At 49.6% G+C, this 23613-nt stretch overlaps 1 protein-coding gene across 8 annotated transcripts in view; it reads left to right on the top strand.

Moving 5' to 3' along the window:
- The first annotated feature begins 585 nt into the window (after nucleotides 1-585).
- Ppcdc (phosphopantothenoylcysteine decarboxylase) overlaps nucleotides 586-23613 on the top strand; it is a 27333-nt gene continuing 4305 nt past the window's right edge. Inside the window, exons 1-5 of one of the 8 annotated variants that reach the window (XM_021207259.1) lie at nucleotides 586-630; nucleotides 3244-3309; nucleotides 5663-5845; nucleotides 19142-19237; nucleotides 20069-20197. In XM_021207259.1, the coding sequence (XP_021062918.1) occupies nucleotides 5711-5845; nucleotides 19142-19237; nucleotides 20069-20197 (360 nt within the window). In that variant the 5' untranslated portion in view covers nucleotides 586-630; nucleotides 3244-3309; nucleotides 5663-5710. Of the gene's footprint in view, nucleotides 631-754; nucleotides 1057-1555; nucleotides 1621-3243; nucleotides 3310-4491; nucleotides 4579-5662; nucleotides 5846-6906; nucleotides 7116-19141; nucleotides 19238-20068; nucleotides 20198-23613 lie in introns of those variants that run through there. The other 7 variants (XM_029543301.1, XM_029543307.1, XM_029543302.1 and 4 more) reach the window with 7 other exon arrangements.

Raw genomic sequence — 23613 nt, 5'->3', positions numbered from 1 at the left:
ACAGTGACACACTTCCTCCAACAAGGCCACACTTCCTAATTGTTCCTAATTCCCTGGGCCAAGCATATTCAAACCACCATAGCCCTTAGTGGTAGGACTAGAAGACTGGCCTTCCTCTGCACCCGTGGTGGGTCTCTTGAAGCTGATTAAGCGGGCTCAATGAACATGTAAGTTCTTGAGATTTCTGATTGCTGCAGGGTAATGACTACAACGATTCGAATATGCCGAGTCTTTGCCAAAGGTGTGCCCTCTGTTGTCTAGATTCTCTGTGATGGTCATCCCTCAAGATTCCTCTCAAGTAGCAATGGGCACGATAGCACACCCCTTTAATCCCAGCACCCAAGAGCCAGAGGCTGGCAGATTTCTAAGTTCCAGACATGCCAGAGTTATTTTTTAAAAAGAGAAAGAAAAAGAAAAAAAGAATGCTCAAAGTGACCCTTTCAATGTCGCGGCTTCCCTGCCTAATGCGGCTTAAACCGTGCACAGGGAGCCCCAATGACTACAACTCCCAGAAGCCACAGAACTAGACCACGACTCCCAAAAGGCCATGCGATCACTCGCTTTCTCTGAAGTCATTTAGAGCCGGAAAGGCGCCTGGATACCGCGATACTTGCCGGTATCCTGGAGCTGGTGAGCAGTGGAAGGGGCGGGAAAGCTGTGTCGGTGGTGCCACCGGGTGGGACGGTGGGAGAAGCTCCTCTGGCCGCTGTGGGTCCGCACGGAGGTCGATGTGTAATGTGTCTGATGTGGTGTGACCCCAGTCTAAGAATTGGGGGCTATGCAGCTGCACCGGTGCCCGCAGACATCATGCTCTGTCCATGACCAAAATTAAATCTAGTTTAAAAGGCGGCGCAGTTAGGGCACCCACACTTGACGCTTACCTTTGAAAAACTGCAGCATAAGGTGCTCCCCCTCCCAAAGATTTAGGACCGTCCAGAAATGCAAACTTCTTCTTCTTCTTTTTTGTTTTAAATTACGTTTATTTTGTAAGAGTGGTGGCTGTCACAGCGTGCGTGAGGAGGTCATAGGACGACCTGCAGGACCCAGTTCTACCCTGTAAGTCCCGCCCTCATTCAGGTCTTCAGGCTTGGTTGCAAGCTACCTTACTGAGCCAACGTGCCTCAAAATGTATTTTCATAATAATAAACGAGAGAAAGGAGAACGCTGGCAGTAATTAGATGCTTAAACCCTAAACTTGCCGAGTGGCATTTCAAATTAGAGTTAGAGCAGTTTTTGTCAGAAAAAAAAAAAATGTCACCATCGGCGACGTTTGGAATATTAGAAGCCAGAACTAGATTAATGGGCAGGAGAGATTCCCAGCTTCAGGAAGTGATGCGCGCTTGGGAGCTGGGGTTTTCTGCTTCTCTCTAGCAGCTGGGAACCAGCAGGACTGGGAGGTATCTTCCTGACATGTGTCCTCAAGAGGTGTACACATGAAACTGCAGTAACTTTAGAGTCAAACATGCCTACTTCCGGTTTGAGACGTCCATTAGAATGCCAAGCCTTTTGACTGCACCCAGCATTCCTTGGGTGCAGTGTGGTCACACTTTCCTGGCTACAGGCTTGCCCGTATTGTGCTGTCACACTTTCTTGGCTACATTCTTGCCCATTTTGTTACTGGTAGGTATACATGCAAATTTTATACTTTGCCCTTGATTAAACTGAGAGAATTATATTCACACACAGAGGCCTCTTTCTCTGCTGTGTATGTGTTCTCTCTTAAATTTCTCTCTCCCTTTCCCCCTTCCCCCTTCTTCTCTCTTCCCCTCCCTCTCTCCCTTCCTCTCCTCTCTCCCTCTCAGGGTCTCACTGTGTAGCCCTGGCTAGCACAGGGCTTATTATGTACAGATCTCAACTCCTAGAAATCTGTTTATTTCTGCATTCCAAGTGCTGGGATTAAAGGCATGTGCCACCAAACCCTACTCTTTCTTGAAATATACGTAAGACTAAGTGTAAGTTCTGTGGTTATAAAAAAGGTCAAGTAAAAATATGAAAAAAAAAATGTGTTCCCTGCATCTGTAGCTTAGAATATAAGACTGGTCTGGGTAGCCAGCACATCAAGTGTATCCTTGTATCTGTACCTCAGTCTATGAGGGTGGGAAGAAAAATTAATCTGAAGTCCAAGGATGATGGCCAAGAGTGACTCAAGCTCGACTCTGGAGGTTGAAAGGGAACATTGAATCACATGATAAAATAAGCTTGTTCCCCCCCCCCCTTGGGAGGGTCAGTAGTGGTGGGAGAGAATCAGATATTCTAATGTTCAGATATTATAATGCTGGACACTTCTGGACCAGCATGATAGGTCAGGCAATGCAAACATGTACAGCCTCATCCTGGTCCAAACCAGTGGGCTCTGTGGTTAAGATGGAGGGTGGTCCACCATCTTAACTGCCTGCCAGAGCGAAAGGAACTGTGCTGGAAAACCCGTGCTCCGAAGCATCAGAGGGTGCGTTGTTAACCAGCTAGGAAGAAGCACAGATAGGAGCCGTTTCTACGTGTGCAAAAGTTTCTCTCTTGCTACTGTGTTTTGGCAGTTATATTTATCACATAAGCAGAGGGTCTTCATGTGTCTCTGGAGGGCAGAGAACGTGCAGGTTTCTGGCAGTGCTTCACCTGCACAGCTGGCTGCCCTGATCCCTGAGCTTAGGAATCACAACCTTTCAGTCATAGCCCGCTGCCTGCTTGACCACTCTTCTCTGCTGTTCCTGTGAGAGACAGGAGCCAAGGAGGTAAGGTACTGCTTCTAGTCATCCTGACTGTGTTAATAAATAAAACATTTAAAAGTCAGAAGGCTTTAGAAGGAACTGAATGGAGAAGGAGACTAAGTTGGCCGGAATTTGATCTTAGAGAACAACCTTTTGCTACCAGCCACCTTCCCTGGGACTCAGGGCGAACAGATCAACCTTGCTTCCAAATGTGGGCTAAATAATCTGGTTTCTATTCTCTCTCTGCCTCTCTATCTGTCTGTCTGTCTGTCTCTCTCTCTCCCTCCTTCTCTCCCTCTCCCTCCCTCTCCCCCCCCCCCCAACCCTTTCGCCAAGAAGAATGGTTTTGGTCCTGAGCAAAGCTTGGGCCTCAGAACAAACGATGTTTCTTGGGCCACAGAGCCTTCTGTGGAGAACAGCTGAGTGAGCAGTAGAGTCCTGCCTCCAGTTTAGCCGACAGCTTTCTGTAACATGACTCTTAGGAATGTTATCTTTTTGAGGTCCAGGGACTGCACATGAAATCGTGTCTTTTTTACAGGACTCTCCTGTACTTGCAGCATTTGACTGAGGAAGGACAACAGGGTCGAGGTTTGAGGACTGACAGGCAAGTTTTCCTGGAGATTCAAACCTCTTCTTTTCAACAAGCACCGGGGCTCAAGTCGGAGGCAGGCAGGTTTCTGTCAGTTTGAGGGCCGCCTAGTCTACAAAATGAGTTCTAGAACAGCCAGTGCTCTGTTACACAGAGACACCTGTCTTGAAAAACCAAACCAAAAAGAAAAAAAATAAAAAGGATGTGCTTATGGAACTGGAGAAATGGCTTCTGTTCTGCTCTCACAGAGAACCCAAGTTCTGTTCCTGCCTCCTGTGTGTAGTACACCTGTGACACGTAGCTCACAACTGCCCAGAACTCCAACTTCAAGGTGACTGGATGCCTCTGGCCTCAGAGCACCTACATGCAAGTGCACATACACACATGCACACAATTTAAAATAATTAAACAATACCAAAGCCCAGACCTGTCTCTCACCTACTAATGATATGCCCGGGAGAAGCGGGTAGTAGTTCCGGTGAACTTTGTCAGTTGTTAACAGTGCTCCCCAGACTTTGGGTGGGCTCATGTCTCTAACAAGCCTGGTCCTGATTGAGGCTCTGAATTGTAGCAAGGATTCGGCATTGGCGGTGGGGCTTGAGTAGAGAGAAGGCGCAGAGGTTAAGAGAGCTTTCTCTTGTAGAGGACCTCCGTTCAATTTTCTAGACCCACATGGCAGGTCATAACCACCTATAACTCCAATTCCAGAGGACCCGACACCCTTTTCTGGCCTCTTTGGGCACTTTTCACAAGTGATGCACAGACATACATACAGTCAGAATACCTACACACATGAGACATACATGCAGTCAACCGTCAGGCACACATAAACAGTCCCCACACACATGAATAGTGAATATATAAAGTAGATCTTTAAAAAGTGCTGGCAAGGTGACCTTTATGGATGGAAGTTGTGCCTAGGGAACCAATCTGTGCTTCACCCCTTTGAGATGGGTACCTGGCATCACCTCAGCTCTAATGGATATATGCCTAAATGTTACAGGCAAATGCAGAGAGGCCCCTGTGGTTACCCAGTCATGGAGGGAGCTGGAGCTACTGGGTTCTCCTCCCGTGACTGACCTTGACCTTTCATAGAAAGGGCCACTTACCACCATCTTTTGCATTGACTCAGGCTACACTGGAAGAGGCTTCAGAAGTCAACTGTTCCTATGTCTTTCATATAAGTAAAGGTTTTGGGGCAGGGAATGATCCTGACCCAAGAGCACACACGAGGTCAGGAGTACAGCCTTGGACAGGACCCGGGACTCCTGCTTCCCAGGGCAGGTACAGTGTACTGTTTGTTCATCCAGCAGATAATCAGGGCTGTGATAGTGAGGGAAGAGGTGGGTGGTGGTTAATCTGGTCATCCTTAGGGAGATTGCTGGTAGAGGAAGAAGCAAAGGCAAAGGAACCTGACTCTAAACCGTGAGAGATCATTGAGATCACGGTTCAGTGGGAAAAAGGGCCATCCGGACCCATCCACAGAGTCCGTAAAAGCAGCAGTGCTGTCTTCCACACTTCTCTGCCCAGGGTTTGGTCCTCAGTGACTGTGGTTGATGGAGTGAGGTGTGCTGGCCCAGCCTCCAGGGTAGGGGTTCTGATGTGAGCATCAACCAGAGGAAGAACCCAGTCAGCTGCTCCTGTGGAGTGACCCACTGCTTTGGATTTGACTCTTAGAAGTCAGTTTGTGTTTTAGAGCTCAGCCTGGTGCACAAGGACGGGACAGGCTACAGAGGCAAGTCTCCTGGCTCCAGATGCACCCCACTTGCTTATGGTTCCAATCCACTGGCATCCTAGTACCTTGTCCTCTCTGTCTGCTTCACCAGCCAGCCAGGCACACCCCAGTAACTCCCCAGTCTCCACCACCAACCATGGCCCTCTCGCACATCACCAGCACCGACATTACTTTCTCACAACAAAGCACCAGGTTCTCACCTCCCTTGACATTCAGGCCCAGATCTGACCGTGCAGCCCTACTGGTCCCTCCTACCCCTCGTCAGGGCTCTTCAGCGTCTCTCATAACCGACACTGTGCCCTCTGCCATTCTCCTTCAGACCTCTGTACTTTGCAGCGTTATTCCATTTGAAGTCATTTCTTCCTGCCTGAAAAAGTGCTCATCCTTCAGACTCAGCATGGGTGGCACCTTCATGTGACACAATCTCTGAGACAGTCCCTGGGCAGCCATGGCATAGGTATGGCTCTTATAGCAGTGTATGGAGAGGAGGCCTGACTTGATCATCACACTGCGTGCTCCCAGAAGCTGGGACTGTTAAAGCCCACAGCAACCCGGGCATCTAGATGGCCTAGGGCGTACCACATGCTCTTGTTCTGTGACTGAATGAAGAGGATGCCCTTTATTCTGTTTCAGATTCTAGACCCAGGCTTCCTCAGCCCCCAGAAAGCCACCAGACCCCACATGGAACCAAAGGCCCCATGCCCAGCTGCCATACCCTCAGAGGAGAGGAAGTTCCATGTTCTTGTGGGCGTCACTGGAAGCGTGGCTGCTCTGAAGTTGCCTCTCCTGGTCTCAAAGCTTTTGGACATTCCCGGGGTGAGTATCCTCTCAAGATGAGTGAAGTGGCTTCTGGGGCCAACTCATTTCTTCAGGGCATAGGATTTTTTTTTCCCCTTAATCCTGGTATGTATAGAAGGAGATCCTCTGTGTGTGCTGGTGAGTGAGTGCGGCACACAGGAGACAGATTTGTGTATAAGATAAGCAGAAGCTAGATTAAGTGAGATGGTGTAGGCGGGGCGTGACCCCACACACTGACCCTGAGGGTTCGTGACGGCCTGTGGTCTGAAGGGCAGAAGGGGTTCAGCACCCCATGTTCCCAGCTCCCGCTCTCGCTCCTCCTTGAACTCTGAGGCTCAGCTCTCTCTCCTTGTTAGATACTTTGCTTGTTTCAAACACAGTGAAAGCCCCAGGGGCTGCTCCTTGCTTGCACCTCTTGTTTCAAACCTAATTCCTTCCAGTGTTCTTAGATTCTCCAGAAGCCACTCCTGTGTGATGGGATGGGAGATTTTATTTATTTTTTCACCCACTGTTCTTGGCCAGGCCATCTCAACTTTGACTAATTTTATATATGAGGATGAGGAGCAGAAACTCCAAGACTGAAATATAACCAGCTCCAGCATGTAGATGCTTCATTTCCCAGAATCCTCTGTGGGTCTGTGTAGCCTCCTGCTGTTCCTGTGTTTCATCCAATGACCATTGCTGTGGGTTGGCTCCTGCATATAACTGCTCTTTCTCTTCACTTTTCAAATCGGTACAAACCCTCAACTCACACACACCTTCCCTGCCTATCCTAGCCTGGGTGGTTTTATTTCCTTTTAAACTCATTTGACATAGACCAGAGGCTGCATTGGGCACAGCTCATGTTAATCTAGCACTCGTATTGTGGGAGCACACATGAAGACACAGCCAAAGTTGCTTTTCCTTCCTTGTGTCTGATTAGCCCCAGAGGTGGAACCACCTAGGTGGCTGTATCCCGCATGTTCAACAGAGGGCGCTTCTCCCACGCAGATGACTGTTGTGGGTCCTTCCAGTCTGGGACTAGAAAGGCTTGTTTCTTTCTACCAACTTCTACTGAGAACGTACCTCCTCTCTCTAAGTCCCTCCCTGCCCGCAGGCTAAAATAAGTGATGAAGATGCCAACCGTGCCACAGTCAGGAGAAGGGAGACTCTCATGGCCGCCCTCTGCTTCATGTGCCCCAGAGCTGTTGGCAGAAGCTGGTCAGATAGAGCCTGGAGGGCAGAAGGCCTGGAAAGGGGTTTTGACGTCATCACTGCCCCCTGGGGAGAGAGGCTCTCAAGCAGTTCGTTTTCCCATAGCCCCAGAGCAAGTGAGTTTCCGGGTAGGAGGATGGGGGTAGGGAGTCCTGTCCCAGGACACAGATGGGCAGCCTCAGAGCACAGGGAATGGCAGCACCAGCACTTCCTCCCAGCCCACGCATGTGTGGGGGTGTGAGGAAGGGACTGCCTGCAGGGTAGTGGCTCCACCTACCCCAGGCTTTTTTAGCCTGGGTCCCTGGGAGGGAGGACAGGCTGCGTCTGGAACAGGCCTTGGCCCGTTCTTTCTCTGGCTAGGGATGGAGCCAAGTGAGGCAGCCAGAGGGCACTGAACTGTGGCGGCCTCTCCTGCACTTGACTCTTGAGAGTTGGCCTTTCTTGTTTCCAAGTAGGGATGAGTCTTCCTGCCCATCCCCCAGGTGTGGAGATGGAGGGCAGATGGCACAGTCTGACAGCAACTTGGCACAGAGCTTGGCACGTGGGAGCACTTAACAGTGCGCGTTTTCTGCCTGGCACTCTCTTCTGCTATATGTAAGGGCCTCTGGGCCAGCACATGGCTCGAGATATTGAGACTGCTGAAACACCAGCATGGGAGAAGCCCCTGGAATGACAACCTTTGCATTTGTGAGGGTCCCTAGGCCCTCATTCTGAAGGTCGGCAGCTAGCTGAACCAAGCTTTGTCCTGTAGGGCTCCAAGGTGTTGTCATGTCCTGTGGGCGTGGCCTCTAGCTTGTCTGATGGACACTTCTCTCCCTTCTCTGCACTCCTCCCTTCAGTTCCTCCCCTGGGCACTGGGCTTCCCAATGCCCCTTTCATATCAGGGTCTTGGTCCCTTGGAGCAGTCACCCTCAGCTCTTTGCTGGGACGATCATTCATGTGAACAAGGTTTTCCCCAGTTCACTTGAGGACAATCAGCTTATGAATGGTCAGTAAGCATCTGGGTGTGGGTTGTGGGTCGCTGGCCATTCTCCACACACAGCTGGTGTGGCAGCATGTGTGGGTGTCCTGGGAGAGTCACAGACCTGGAGGCTGTGCCGTCACACCACAGGTAGGCCAGAGAGAGCAGAGTGAGTTGGGGATAAGTGCTGGCCTTAGCTGATGACCATATATATAAATAGGTGAGGAAAGTCATCTGCAAGGAGTCCAGGAACCTTTTTGTGAGGCAGAGGAGTGCGCCTACAGGGCCGGGAGGGACAGCTCTTACTGTAACCCACCTGTAAGCCGAGCATTGGGACCAGGGGGCACGAGGATAAGAATTTAAGGGTCAGCCTCAGCTGCAGGAGTCCCTGCTTCAAAAAAAATAATAAGGTCTAGAAATGTGTCTCTAGTGGTTGACTACGTGCTGCTATGCACAGAGTTCTGGGAATTGTGATCTCCAGCCCATATAAAACCAAGTGTGCTAGTGCAAGCCTGTAGTCCTAGCACAGGGGAGACAGAAGCAGGAGAATCAGAAGTTCAAGGTCATCCTCAGCTCCATAGCCAGTGTGAGGCCAGTCTGGAAAACAAACAAGAGGGAGGAGGCATAGAGGTTTCCCAACACTGGGACCCTGAGCCAATTTACTTCTGTTTTTGTTTCCTTTCTCAGCCTTAGTTATCCATGCAGTGAAGAGGAGGCAGGTAGACAAGGGGTCTCTACTGAGCGTCTCTTTGGCACTGGTGTTAGAAGATTCTAGATGTGAAGGCAAAAGGGACCAGGACAGAGGTCACCCAGGAGAATGTTTTGCAAACCTTTAATTGTCATGTACCTGGACAGCAATGTCATCCAGGTTGTCAACTCAGATTTTACACCTTGGTGGGAAGTCCAGCTTGAACCTTTCAGACCAGTGTGGTGGGAACAAGACAGATACCATAGTTGCTTTTCAGGGCAAGCGGGAGCAGGACTGAACACCAGAGGGAATATCCCCCACAGGAGGAGTTGTGGTAGTCCTTGGGCTTACAAGAAAGGTAAGTTTCTAGCATATCTATCAGGACACTTGGGGCTGAAAACGAGAAAGGAGGACCTTGCTCATAGGTATATGAAGTAAACTGTGCCTCTCCAGACAGCTTGTCAATATACTGAAGAAAACGTAAACACTCATAGCCTTCACTTTACTCACAGAGTTAAATCCCATGGTTGCAAAAGTTCACCCGCGAACGAGGATGCCCATTGTAGTAAGTATTATTGATGATTTCAAAACTGAAAACAAGCGGACTGCGAGGTGCACGGCTCTGGCACGCCCACGGGGCAGCTTCCATGGGTACTTGCAGTGGCTTGGAACAATGAAGTGATCGATTCCCGCTGCTGTGGAGCACTCCGTAGGATGCTACCAAAGGGCAGGTCACAGTCCGTGCCCCAGGAAGCCATCCTCAGCAAGATTACAACAACAAGACGTAATAGTAAAAAGTGGAAAAAGATTTATTCAGTCTGGCCATATTGGGTAGCGGCTAAAGAGATCCCTTTCCCTCCAAATCGGTCTTCAGGGCCTTGAAGTGAGATTTCTATTTAAATAGAGGACCCTGGATTTGCATATCTAAGCAGTCCCAGCTGAAGTGCGGCTAGCAGGGTCCCTTTCCCCCTGGCTGGCCCAGGCTTTAAGCTTTCTCTTCTCCCAGCTTGAGGCTCCTGGGGAAGTTCAATCACTTGGGGTCTACTGTTTGAGCAGTTTGATGGCCAAAATAATATCTCTTCAAAATATCTTACTTTCTGCCAGGCCGGGTAAGGGGCTAGAAGTGAAGTAAACCATAGTGCAGATGTGAGCGTCCACAGCCCGTCTGGGCCTTAGTGTAGATGTGAGCGTCCACAGCCCGTCTGGGCCTTAGTGTAGATGGGAGTGTCCACAGGCTATCTGGGCCTTAGCCTCTTTTTGTATAACCTGCAACTAAGAATGGTTTTTAAATGCTTCGCCTCCCCCCCCCCCCCCAGTGCTAAGAATCAACCCCACAATGGTCTCATGTATGCTAGATGAACAGCTCCCTACTAAACTGCATCTCAAGTCTCAGTTTTTATATTTTAAAATAGTTAATCAAAAGTAGCTTTTAAAAGTGGTATTTTATGGCTTATAAAAGAGTCAGGGATGGTGACACATGCCCTTAATCCCAGCACTTGGTAGACAGAGGCAGTTGGAGCTCTGTGAGTTCAAGGCCAGCCTGGTCTATATAGTATGCTCCAGGCCAGCTAGGGTTACATAGTGAGAGTCAGTCCACAAACAATCAAACATGTCAGGAATGGGCTGGGGATGTGGGTCAGTTGTCAGGGGCTAGCCTACCATGCTCAGGTGTAGCTTCAACCCCCTAGTACCACATAATCCCAGCATGTTGCTGTAATCTCAGCACTCAGGAAGCAGAGGCAGGAGGATCTGAAGTGCAAGGTCATTTTCAGCTACATAGCAAGTTTGAGGCCAGCCTGGGCTACATGAAACTTTCAGAAGGGGCTGGAGAGGTGGTGAAGAACCAGCCTGTTCCATCTTACTCCTAAAAACCATTTTATAGTAAAGACAAACTAGGTTCAGTCCTGTTTATGGTTAAATCTGTTTCTTAAGCATTAGGCTATGCCCCACCTGTAACCTTCACTACAAATGGTTCTGTACTGCCTGTTCCAGGAATGGCAATCACGTCTTTGTTTCAAAAAGTTAATAACCATCTTGGAACCCTACCTTTGTTTCTAAAGGTTGTTATGGTTGCCTTGTTATGGCTACCTATTGTTATGTTCATCTTGCAACTGTGTCTTTGAGGAACCCGTGCAGGACTAACTTGTTATGGCTATGTCCTGTTCCTGAAACCTTGCCTATTTTGCCCTCCAAATCCCCCATTTGTAAACCCCCTACCCTAGAACTATAAACACCTCATCATCCTCACCTCCGATGCTGACCTCTCGAACCTGCCTTAAGGGAGGCAGGCAGCCTGTGTACATGAATCAAAAACTTGCTTTAATTAATTGCTTGCTTTAATTAATTTGGCCATGAGGATTTGGGTCAGTTGTCTTTGTCTCCCTAGCTTTGGGATTAGCAATGGCTCAGTGATTGCAAGCACACACTGCTTTCCCAGAGGACCTGAGTTTGTTTCCTAGTCCCCATGTTGGGAGCCTGTAACTCCAGTTCCTGGAGATCAGCTCAGACTTCTGTGAATCCCCACACTTATATGTATTGTGATTGTGTGCGCAGGGTCCTTTGGAGGTGGTTGTGGAGGGAGATGGACTTTATTTTGTGTCAGGGTTCTTTACTGCATGTCCCAGCCAAAAGGCGCCATGCTAAAGCTTTGATGTGTTGTCTCACCACAGGATAAGTACATGGCAGATGGGGTTTGGGTGAGCTGTTCCCCATTAGAATATGGGCCACAGTTGGTGGTGTTGTTTGGGCAATTTAGGCGGAGTGGTCTTGCCGGAGGAAATATGTCACTGGGGACAGGCTTTGAGAATTCAAAGATTCCCGTCATTCCCTGTTTGTTACCTCTGGTTCCTGCTTGTGATTTAAGATGTGGGTTCTCAGTTTGCTCCTCCTGCCGCCATGCCTGCTGGCTGCTCCTCTACAGTAATGGTGATGGAGTCTTACTGGCTGGAGGAACCGGCAGCCCCAACAACCCTTCCTTCTCTAAGTTGCTTTGGTCATAGTGGTTTCTCACAGCCATAGATCCGTAACTGATACAGGGGTATTTCCTCTTTAGAGTCCTTTGCTCCTGTGGGAACATTACCACATGCAGGCTAGAGACACCCATCTCTGCCTGTGCTGAGACTTCAAATAGTGGACAGAGCTGGTAAGACGTTTCCATTACTACCATGAGTTCTTACTGGTTAATGTTTTGAGTTCATGGTTCTCTACTAGAGCAGTCATGTCTCTAGGGACCACTGAACAATGTGCAAAGACAAGTCTTGGTGACTAGTTGAGAGCAGAGATGGAGGCCGTGGGATTGTCTCACACCATGGCTGTGAAGTATGTCTACATAGGTTTCTTTGTTCTCTGCCATAGCCTTGACCAGACTAGGGCCCTAAAGTAGAGGCATCACTCAGAATTCTGTTTCCACTGCCCTCTCCCCTCCCCCATCTTTCCAGAGACCCAGATTCCAGATTCAGCAGAGAAAAGGAAACCAGCCTTGTGAACTGGTTTCAGGAAGGAATCTCTATAAATGCTAGACACAATGCAGACAGCTTATGCAATCATGTCTGGCCAGGCTTCAGTCACATCGCACAAAGAAGTACCAGTTAAAAATACTTGATACAAAACCTAATCTTCAGAGGGATCTCGGTAGGGGACCAGTCACAGAGCTGACTCTCAGGAGTTACGCAGTGTGGGGGAGATTTTAATGCACAGCTCTATTCCACCAGGACCCACAAGGATTTCAAAGAAAGCACGGGGTCGGGGGAAGGGGGCTTCTGCCTTCAGGACATTTTCTGACCTGCCAGGACTCCTTAGCATTTATTGCCTGATGTGAATGAATGAATGAATGAATGGTCTATAGTGTGGTATGGTGTGTGTGTGTGTGTGTGTGTGTGTGTACATGCACAAGTGTACTCTTGGCGCTCAGGACCTTTTTGCTAAGTGAATGAAGATGAAAGAACGAACCCTACAGGGCTGATGAGTCAGATCAAGTGGCATCTCTTTAAAACCAGAAAAACTAGCCTGGGCTTGCCTGTTAGCACTGGGGGTGGGGAAGGGCATAGGGAAGTCCTGCCTATCAGATATGCTTCACCTTATTCCGTAGGTGAATACATCTCCCAAGAGGTTCCCTAGCAGCGAGGCTGTATACCTTGGGAGGGTAGCCAGAGTATGGACTGGCTAAGAAGTAGTGCAAAGATCTTGAAGGAAAGATCTCAGGTAGAGTTGTTGCTTAGGGTAGGAAGCCTAAAGGATGCCTGGTCGGAGACCTGTTTGTGGAAAGGCAATGTGAAGGCACTGGGGTATTGGAGGATGTTTGGAAGGAAAGCAAGTGAGGAGCCAGAGGAAGCCAGGACCCCCTCAACAAGAACAATATCAATTTGGGAGTGTTTCTGAGCTAGCCCTAGGTAGAGTCTTTCCTTATATCTGGCAGGAGGCTTCTGAGATTAGAGTGGAGTCCTTTGATCTACAGAGAGTAGCTTTCCAAGGAGGGCTTAGAGTGGAGAAAGTATAGACCCAGTGTTCAGATGACTGGGTCCTTACAAACAGAAGGCAAAAGTCCCCTACCACATTGTGTATGTCTGGGCTGCATAAAACCCTGCCTTAACAACAGAAAAGCAGGTGGCATGTGCTTTTATTCTCCACACTCAGGAGACAGAGGCAGGTGAATCTCTGTGAGTTCCAGGTCAGCCAGGACTGCATAGTCAGAGTGCCTTATTAAAAAAGAAAAGAGGAGAAAAGAAACGTGAGTTCTGTAGGGCTCACTGGGATCAGGCATGGCAGGACCAATTTTATTCATATGTGTGCATATGCCTTCAGAGGCCAGAAAAGAGCATCAGATCCCATAGAGCTGGAGTTACAGACAGTTGTGAACTTCTGTGTGGATGCTTGGAACCTGAACCTGGGTGCTCTGGCAGAGCAGCAAACCGTCTCTTCAGCCCTTAAGATATAACTGAGACTTGAGACTGTATTTTTGGCTTTAGGTGTTAGGTAAGCACTCGATCTCTTAGCTGAATCTCCTAGCCCTAGAGGAGATGTTTAATGGACATCTTCCTAGACCCCTGGAGATGTTCGTCAGGCTGTTTATAACCAGTGAAAGATCCTATTGGAAAAAGACTGTTCTGTTGGGATGCAGCTCAGTTGGTAGAGTACGTGCTCAAAGCTCTGAGTCGATTCCCACAACCAGGTAAAATGTGAGGGATGGTATAATTCTATAATTCCAGCACTCAGGAAGATTAGAAGTTCAGGGTCATCCTTGGATTTATAGGATGTTCAAGGCCAGCTCGGAGTACTTGAGACCCTGTGTCACACACAAATGAGAAGGGTACGATCTCGATTCTCTTTCATCCCTCCTCCTTTGCTCCTAACATGAGGGCCTTGTGGAAGGTCTCTTGTCCTCAACTGACTCAGTATCTTTGGGGGGTTGGGGGATGCTGATGGTACAGGTGGAGAGGAAGCCAGGCAGAACAGCAGAATTAAGATTCTAGGAGCTGCCATAGACCAGGCAGACAGCTGACTCTGGTAAGTGGGCGTTTATGAAAAAGGAGGGATGACATGCCTGATTGCATGGATGAGGACTTGGTGGTGTTCTTGCTGATTGCCAGCCCCATATGTACTGGTGGGAGTTGTGGCTGGTGCTCTGCCGTTGTGCATCTTCTGAGACAGGGTCTCTGTACCTCAGGCTTCTCGGAACTCTTCTGCCTCGGCTCCTCCTTTTCCTCTCCTTCCTCTTCTACCCTTCCCCCCTTCTCCCCCACCCTCTTGGTTTTTTGTTTTTGTTTTTGTTTTTTTTCCCCCCGGTTTTTTGAGACGGGGTCTTACTGTGTGCCACAAGCTAGTCTCAAATTCACGCCCTCCTGCCTCAGCTTTCAGTGCCCAGACTCTAGGTATTGTCACCACACCTGGCTTAATTAAACAGGTTTGTCTCTTTTCTTTTTGTGTTTGTATTTTTGCCATCTCTTCCTGTTTTTTCCTTGTGGAATTTATTAGTAAGATTCCCCTCACTCCATTGGTCTTCTTTTTTTTGTAGTTTTATATTTTTGTTCAAGTATACACTAACCCCTAACTTTGCATTGAGTTAACTTTATTAGTTTTTGTTTGTTTGTTTATTTATTTATTTTTGTGTAAAAATTTTAAGATTGCTTTTTGGCTTTTGTCTCAAGAGTCTCACTGTATAGACTTGGCTGGTCAGGAACTCATTAAGTAGATCAGCCTGACCTTGATCTCTCAGAGACTGCTACTGAAGTACTGGGATTAAGGATGGGAGCCACCATGCCCAGTGCACTGAATCTTTTTTTTTTTTGTAATTTTTAGTTGATTCCCAAGAATTTCACATCACACACCCCACTCATCTCCCAGTCCCTTCCTGTCTTCCTCCCACCCATACAGACACTCCCCCCACACACCCTGCAGAGAAAACAAAACAAGACAGAATAAAAAGAAAATCTTGTCCTGGAAGCTGTGCTATGTCACAGTGTGTCACACATCTCCATTTGCAAATGTTCCCTGCAGTGAGTCATCAATCTGCGTTGGGGACCTCTGGCCTCTGCCACACCATCTCTGCCAGATCCTCACAGGAACTTCTCCCGGATATCCTGACGTTGCCCGGTGTCATGGAGATCCTGCAACTTTGGATGTGCAGGACCAGCCCTTTCACAGGCTCCAGCAGATCATAGATGAACCCTGGGTCTGGGCCTGGGAGGCAGCTGATCTGGTCAGCCCGCCAGCTCTCCTGTGCTCAGACCACCAGGGCCAGCTCTGCAGTATTGCCCTTGCTAGCTCAGCCTGTGCCTCAGCCAGTGATGGCAGGATCAGCTCTCCTGCTCTCAAGTCCTGGGTGTTGGCTTACTGGTGCCTTTGCCCAGGTGAGGTGCAGGACCTACTCTCCTGAGTGCTGCAGTCAGTGAGAGGCAGGGCCAGCTCTTCCAGGCTTACCAGCATCCACCCCTCCACATAGGGTCTGCTCTACTGTGCTGTCCAGATGAGGTACATTGAACTTCTTATTTCTTTATAATTTTAATTTCCAGGAGTTCTTTTTGTTCTCTGAATAGATCTTTTAAAAAATAGCACTATGGAGCTCAAGAGATGGCTCATCAGTGATGGCAACTGGCTTCTCTTGCAAAAGACATGGGTTCAATTCCCAGCACATACATGGATAGCTCATAACTGTCTGTAATTCCAGCCCTGGGGCGGGGTCTGCTTTTCTAGCCTTTGAAGGCACTGCATGCTCATGGTGCTTGGATATACATGCAGGCAAAATACCCGTACACGTGAAAAGAAATAAAGCACTAGGTCAGTGTTTGCTGGGTGCATCCCTCAGCTCTGAGCTCTCGCCCCGCATCGTCTTGAGTTTCTGCGTTTAGTTGTTTGATTTTGTTTTCTAACCCAGAGGGTTCTCTTCAAATGTCTGGTGTTCTTTAGCTGCGCCTATTTAGCCGTGAAAAACTGGGTGCCAAGACTCAGTTGGGAGTGAAAGATTCTGTTGGGGGCCCTCAGTATTTAGTATCTCACAATTTCTTCCCTGAAATCCCCTAGTAGTCCAAGGGTCGTTGGGTTTTCCAGAAGGCCCCCACTGGTCTCCTGCCTGTAGACACGGTGTTTCGAGCTCAGTTGGGAATGCCTGTGCCTGGGATTCCTGTAGATGACCTCTAGCCCAGGGCCGCTTGGCTGCTGGTTGACAGCTCAGAGGGCTGCTGGGCTGGGCTACTCCTCTGCTCCCTGAGCTGTCCCCCTCCTCTCCTCTGGCAGGCTTGCTCTCATTGATGTTCTGGGTCTTGATCTTTGGTCTTCTAACCTCATCTGCTCATGTTTCCTTCCACTTTAATTTCTCAGAAGTGTGTTGATGGATCGTAACTGCTGTCATTCCCTCTTCTGTCCTTTAGAGTTTCATTTACTTTACTTGGATGAAATGTATTATGTATTATTATTCTATTTATAGTATTGGATATCAAACAAAGGGCTCATGTGAGCTAGGCAAACACTACCACTGAGCAACACTGCCAGCTCTTTTCCTTCTTATTTTGAAGCAGAGCTTTACCAAGTTCCCAAGGGGACTTCCTAGCCTCCTGCCTTAGCCTCCTGCAAAGCTGGGTTGTGGGCATGGGCCACTGTACCCAGCTTGAGTGAGAATGTGATTGTTTTTTACATGTTTATTTATTTATCTTGTATGTGTGCATGTACTGCATGTATGGAGAGATCAGAGGACAATTTGAGGGAGTCAGTTCTCTTTTTCCAGCATCAGATTCCAGGAATTGAACTCACGTCTAGTGTCGAGTGCCTTTACCCACTGAGCAGTCCTGTCAGCCCAGACAATGTGTATTTTGATCAGATGTATTGGTTATTATGTATTTACATTGATCACATTTGGACTTAATTCTGCCATCTATATTTTTTCCGTGTTGGGAATTGAACCCAGGGCCTCTACGATGAGCCTACTCCTTAACCACTTCTTTTCCCAACCCCCCTTTTTTTCCGTGGACAGTCTCACATATCCCTGGATGGCTTTGAACTAGACTTCACTATTTTGCCAAATGGACCTTGAATTTCTGATCTCCTGTCCACACCTCCCTAAGTGGAGGGATCACAGGTGTGTGGCACCCTGCCTGGTTTTATGCAGTGTGGGGATCAGACTTAGGGCTATGTGCAAGTGAGACAAGCACTCTACCAACTGAGCTTCATCCCCAGTCCCCCCTGGTTTTGAGACAGTGGCTGGCTTTGAACTCATAATCCTCCTGCCTCTGCCTTTTGAGTGCTGAGTTTGCAGGTGTGGCTACCCCTGGCGTTGTATTTAGTACTTCCTACCAACTCAATCTTCTCTCTGCTGCTTTCCCTTTTCATTCCTTTGTTATGTAGACTGACTTTTTTTCTACTTGGAAAGTTACCTGTCATTGAGTTCGTGCGTCATTCTCACAGTGTAACTTACTAAGCCCATACTTGAGCTTTTCATTGTCTTGACACCTTTCATCCATTCTCTCTGTCTTGGTGGGTCCAGGCTGTACTCCATGGCTGGGCTCTGTGGAGGGGCAGGTTAGTCCTGCCCATCTTCCAGTGCTCAGAACTGGCAAGGTTGTTCCTGGGTGCCTTGAGAGAGGCCCTCTCAATGAAGGTCTGGTTTAGAGCAGTGGTCCTCAACAGTCCTAATGCTGCGATCCTTTAATACAGCTCCTCATGTTGTGGTGACCTCAACCATAAAATTATTTCCTCTGCTACTTCATAATTGTAATTTTGCTACTGTTTTGGATTGTAATGTAAATATCTGATATACTGATGGTCTTAGGTGACCCCTGCGATAGGGTTGTTCTATCCTCAAAGGGGTAGGGTTTAAAGGCTATCTAAAAACATCCCTGAGGTTTTGCGTAGGATTAGAGATGGTAAGTAGAAGTGAGGCACAACGGACAGGTGAAGAATTCTGGAAACTTTAGACCTGCGGCTACTCCTCAGCCTTCATCTCTGAGATGTCTGCTTTTCGCCCCAGCTTGGCTCTAAAGAGTTATGCAGAGCATGGTCCCCCCACCCCAGCCCACCCCACTCTGTGCAGGGGAGAAACAGCCAAGGGAAGGGGTGGCGACCTGGCTGTGTGCAAAGAGGCAACCTTGACCTGAGTCACCAGGTTCTTATCAAGCAGCAAAATGGATGCAGCAGAATTGGAGCTGCCAGGGTGTCTCCAGCGGCCAGGAAACTGAATTTCCTTTGTGAGATCTTCTAATTTATACATTCATTAAAACTTCTTACAGCTGTCCAGGCTACGTGATGGCCCATGGTCAGACAATTCTTTGAAGGGTGATTCTTTCTGTCACCCTTGCCTGGCCTTCCTCCTTGATGAATGTCCTTCCCTGAGTCAGTGCTTTAACACTGGTTAAACAGCCCCTCATTTGCGTCAATACTTTTCCAGTGATTGACAGGGTGGAGACACTCATTCTCCCACACGAAGGCACAGGTTTTATTTTCCCAGAGCCTGTCTGCAGCCTGAGGCCCCTTCCCACACCCAGGCCTTGTTTTTGAAAGTAGGTGAGGGGACTCTACTGTCTCAATGGAACATAGATTCTGGCACCGTGTGTGTGCACCAGCCGTCAATGTCTTGTCCTGTAGCAAAGCAAGCTATTGGCACAGAACTTGGCCCTGTGAGTCTCCTTGGTCGGCCCCGGCTGCCTACAGTAGGCTTGAGTTCCCTTCCATTCTCTGCTGCCACTGCCTCCGGCCTCAACTGCCAAGAGGCAAGAGCCGCTGGTTATATACCCGAGGCTGGCGGTGACTCATCTCTCAGCAGCCCCTTGAACAGGGAAGTGAGATGTGTGCACCTGGCAGGGTCTGACCTTTGAGTGACAACGGAAGTAGCTGTGTAAACAAGAGGTTCATTGCTAAGGGGAAGTCCTGGTCAGCGCCAGGCTGTGAGGAGAGCCTCTGCCTGCGCTGGCCCTCATGTGGCCTCTCCGCCTGTGGCTCTAGTAACGTTTCCCTTTCTTCTCCCTTCCCTCCACTTTCTTGGTGACAGCTGGAAGTCACAGTGGTAACAACAGAGAGAGCCAAACATTTCTACAGCCCTCAGGATGTCCCTGTCACCCTCTACAGTGACGCTGATGAATGGGAGGTCAGTGTGGGCCCATTGCTTTTCTTCCAGCAGGACAGAGCCGTCTTCCTCACAGCCTATGGCCCTGGCTGCTGGAGCACACAGCCTGGGCTCAAGTCGGTGGTCAGGGCCATCTGGGTAGAGGCGATGAGGAAAACATCTGTCTAGCTCCTGGCCTGTGGGAGGCCTGTGGTACCGCCTTCCTTAGGCAGAGCTCAGCTTTGGCCCAGTGCCCTGGGTTGTGTCCTTGTACTTATCTGGGCTGATGAAACCACAGAGGCGCTCTGTTCCCACCACCCTCATCCACGTGGCCCTCAGCGTCCAGAGTGCCTCTCTTCCCACGGCCGCTGGCCATGCCTCTGCCCTCCTGCGGTGGGGTGGGCACCAGCGGAGTTGCCAGGCGCAGAGTGTGGGCCTCATAAGGCTGTCCTGCCAGGCCGTTTAAAACATTTCTGGCTGGGCTGCCCTTCCCTCCCTTCCCCTCCCCCTCCATTTCTCACCGCCCCAGAGTTCTACTGGCTTGGACAACCCAAGCATCCGCCTCAAGCAGACAGGCCAGGAGTTCCCTGCCAGATGTCAGTTCTCCTGAAAACCAAACCATAAAGGGAATACGCTGAGAGAGACAAGGAGCGTTTGTTTCCTCAGGCCTGCTTTTTGTCAAGCTGCTGGCTCCGTGGCTGGTGCTCACCAGCTTCACTGTGAGAGGGGCTAGATGGAAGACGGAGGAGATGGAGCTGGTTTCCTTGGCTTTTTTAGCTCACTGTACCCAGCCTATGTATGTGACCACCATCCCCTCCTCATGCACATACTGAGAGTGACTTGATTGGTGACCCCATTTCTTTTCTCTGGCAGATGTGGAAGCGCCGTTCTGACCCAGTTCTCCACATTGACCTGCGGAGGTGGGCTGACCTCATGTTAGTGGCTCCCCTCGATGCCAACACTCTGGGGAAGGTGGCCAGTGGCATCTGTGACAATTTGCTTGTGAGTGACTCCTGGTGTCTGTTCTCTCCAGCCTTGTTCCCAGTCTGCTGAACTGCAGATTTCACTGTACAAGGAAATCTGTTACTATGGGAGCAGGTCTACGGAGCAGCCCCCCTGTCACTGTGAGATGCAGGTCTATGGAGCAGCCCCCCGTCACTGTGAGATGCAGGTCAATGGAGCAGCTCCCCTGTCACTATGAGATGCAGGTCTATGGAGCAGCCCCCCTGTCACTATGAGATGCAGGTCTATGGAGCAGCCCCCCCCTGTCACTATGAAATGCAGGTCTATGGAACAACCCCCCTGTTATTATGGGTGCAGGTTTGTTGAGCCCCCTCTGCTTTTGTCTCTTTAGCAAGAAGGTTGAAGATATGGGTCCAGTGGACCATCTGGCTTTGCTGCTGATATCTGGGCGTGTCTACTTTCTCCTGCCCCCAGTGGTCAGCATCGCACCCTGCCCTCAGCCCTCTGCTCTTCCATCATCCTTTCTCACAGGCCTCCCTCCGCATGCACCTCCATTGAATTCCCAGCCTTTACTGCTTCCCCGTCAGGTCCTCCTTCCCACCAGCATCTAGAAACACACGGGAATCCTCTGAGCAGGGTGTTACTTCCTCATGCGGCTCGCATACTTATTTCTCTGTAGTCATTTTGGCCCCAAAGCTAAGACCCAGTTTTCACATTATCAGGGAAAGCTTGGGGGTAATGAGGGGGGAAGACTAGATGAGAAATGATTGCCAGATTGGCTTAGGCCTATGAGACCTCTTGGGAGCTGTCCCTTCAAGAGCATCTGCCTTCGTTTCTGTGGTAATCCTGGGAAGGTCTTTGGTCACCCCTCCCTCTGTTTCTTGACCTTTCACCTCTCATGTTCTAGAGGCTTCTACTGGGGACACAGGGAGTGCTGGCTCTAGAGAGAGGGTTGTGATCACCATGTAGACAGGAGGAAAATTCCATGGTGAGCCTATTAGTCTTTGGAGCCTGCTTGGTGCTAGGCACTAAGTAGGCCTTTAATAATACTGCTTGTATGTAGTAGGAAGTAATTCTCTCTCATAAATATTTTTGTTTGAATTTATGTTTGTGTTTGTGTGTGCTTGTGTGTAGGCTTATGTCAGACTTTTGGCAGTCCTCCTGCCTCTGCCTTCTGAGTGCTGGCATTACTGGTGTGTATTACTCAGCTCAGGTTTAGAGTTGAAAATGCTGAAGAAATGAATACTGAAGATGCATCAGGAACTTTAGGGTATCACATATGATGGGGGCCCTGTGGCATAAACCTGTAATCCTGGAAACTTGAGAGGCTGAGGCAGGAGGATCAAAATCTCAAGGCCTGGTGGGCTACAGAATGAATCTCTAAAGAGAATAAAGAGGGCTGGAGCTATAGTTCAGGGGCAGAGTGCTTGTGTAGTGAGAGGGAAACCCTAGGCTCACTCATTTCCCGGGACGGCGTGTAGCGTGTAAAAGAAAAGCAGACATTAGTATCCTTGTTTGCTTATGAGGGGCTCTTCTGGGAAGCTGCTGGTGACCCAAGCATTGTTAGACTAAGACGATAGGATGGGAGGAACACCCTTCCTGATGCTGTGGCCAGGAGCAGAGCTGGGTACAGCATGGTCCTTGCTGCCCAGTAGAAACCAGAGAGGGGGTACTCAGCCATGCACCCTGCTGTGCTCCCACTGGGAGGTTAGCAGCGGCTGATGTGTTAAAACACTCCAACCTCAGAGCTAAATCCCAGCCACTTTTTTAGGCTTCCTCCTTCCTCTGAAGAGGCAGGTCACCCCCCTTGTTGTTGATGGTATTGTTATTGCTGTTATATGTCCTGCCCCTTCCCTGTTAGAAACAGTCTTGAGCTGACTTGGAGAGATGGCTCAGAGGATAAGAGCACTGGGTGCTCTTCCAGAGGACTGGGGTTTGATTCCTAGTACCCACGTGGAGGTTCACAGCTGTCTGTAATGTCAGTCTTGAGATCTGGCATCTTCTTTTGGCCGTGGTGGGTACCAGGCGCACTTGTCATAGACATATATGCGGTCAAGACATGTAAAACAAATATAATGTCATGTAGGCCAACTGGCCTGGAAATCCTGATCCCCTCTCTCTACCTTCCCCAGGGATGGGATTGCAGGCATGGCCTGAGGGCCTGGCTTTTTTTCTTCCAGGCTGCTTGCTACACCTCTATCTTTGAGGTTCTCCTCTTCAGAATTGGCTGGACAGTGGAACATGTTCCCCAAACTAACCATTTGCCTCAGTTTCCCTTGAAGACAGATGTCTGACACAATCCCTAGTGTTATGGTTTGAGCTGTTGGCACCCTAGGTGGTGTGGCCACCTCCTCCTCACTAGGTATCTTCTTAGCGACCTGAAGGGAAGCTCTGCCTGCTCCCTCTTTGCAGACAGTTGTCTCCAGCATTGGAAGGATGCTGGAGAGCAGCTTGCTAGGTGTTCTCAGTCCTGCTCGCCAGGCCCTGTGCCTGGGGGTGGCTGACTCTGTCTGCTCTGGCCTGGCTTCCGTGCTAAGCTGTCAGGTCCAAAAAGAGGGGTCGATGCCCCAGGTTGCCAGTCTGATGCAGCGCTGGTCTCTGGACTGGGATCCAGCCGTCTGCCCTGCCTGAGCGGATTCCCAGGGCCAAGGCTGAGGCATCCAGCATTCTGCCAGCCACTTGGCTGGAGTGGCAGTGTCCTCTTCCCTTCCTGCTGCTAGTGCTTCAGAGGAGCTGGGGTTTGTCCAGGAAGCACTGAGCTGCGAGGCAGACAGTTGGGAAGTAGCCCCGCCGAGGGCAGACAGGTTGGGGTTTGCTGTGGTCAGCACTCTGTTTTGAGGGTTCTTAGAGCCCAGCCCCACCCTGTTCCTACACCACTCATCAAGAGTCCTTTCTAGGTTTACTTATGACTCCTGTCAAAGCAGCAGGTAGCACAGAGCCAAGAAGAAATGCGACTAAAAGTGTCCACTCACAGCCAGCTTGTCTTCTTGAGAGGAGCTGGTGGGAGACCAATGTTGATGCCTGGGACGAGGCAAGCAACCAGATTCCAGACTGTTTGCTGTCCCAGGAGGGGGCAAGGGCACTGGGAACTCTTTCTGGGCGGGGGTGTCACAGTTGCTGTGTCCTCGGGAGCTCTCAGGAGAAGGTGGCTGCTGTGGTCAGAGCACAGGACGCCTGTTTCTTCAGGAGCAGTCTGTGGGCCCCCAAGCTTGGGCCTGGGGTAGTGGAGGAGCGGAGCTGTGGAGCCTGTACTTAGTCCCAGGCTCTCAGTCGAGAATGTTGAAAGCTTTTGCATTTTTGCTGGGACCTGGGTGTACCCACTGACATCAGCACTTAGGAAAGCAGGGGATTGAGAGTAGAAAGTCGTCTGTCACATTGCCAGTTCAGAGGCACACCTGGGCTACGTGAGATTGTGCCTCCAAAAACTACTACCATACCACACCACCATTAAAAAC

This window comes from Mus pahari, chromosome 10, assembly GCF_900095145.1.
Source record: "Mus pahari chromosome 10, PAHARI_EIJ_v1.1, whole genome shotgun sequence".
Lineage (NCBI taxonomy): Eukaryota > Metazoa > Chordata > Mammalia > Rodentia > Muridae > Mus > Mus pahari.
This window is presented reverse-complemented; position numbering and strand designations above follow the sequence as displayed.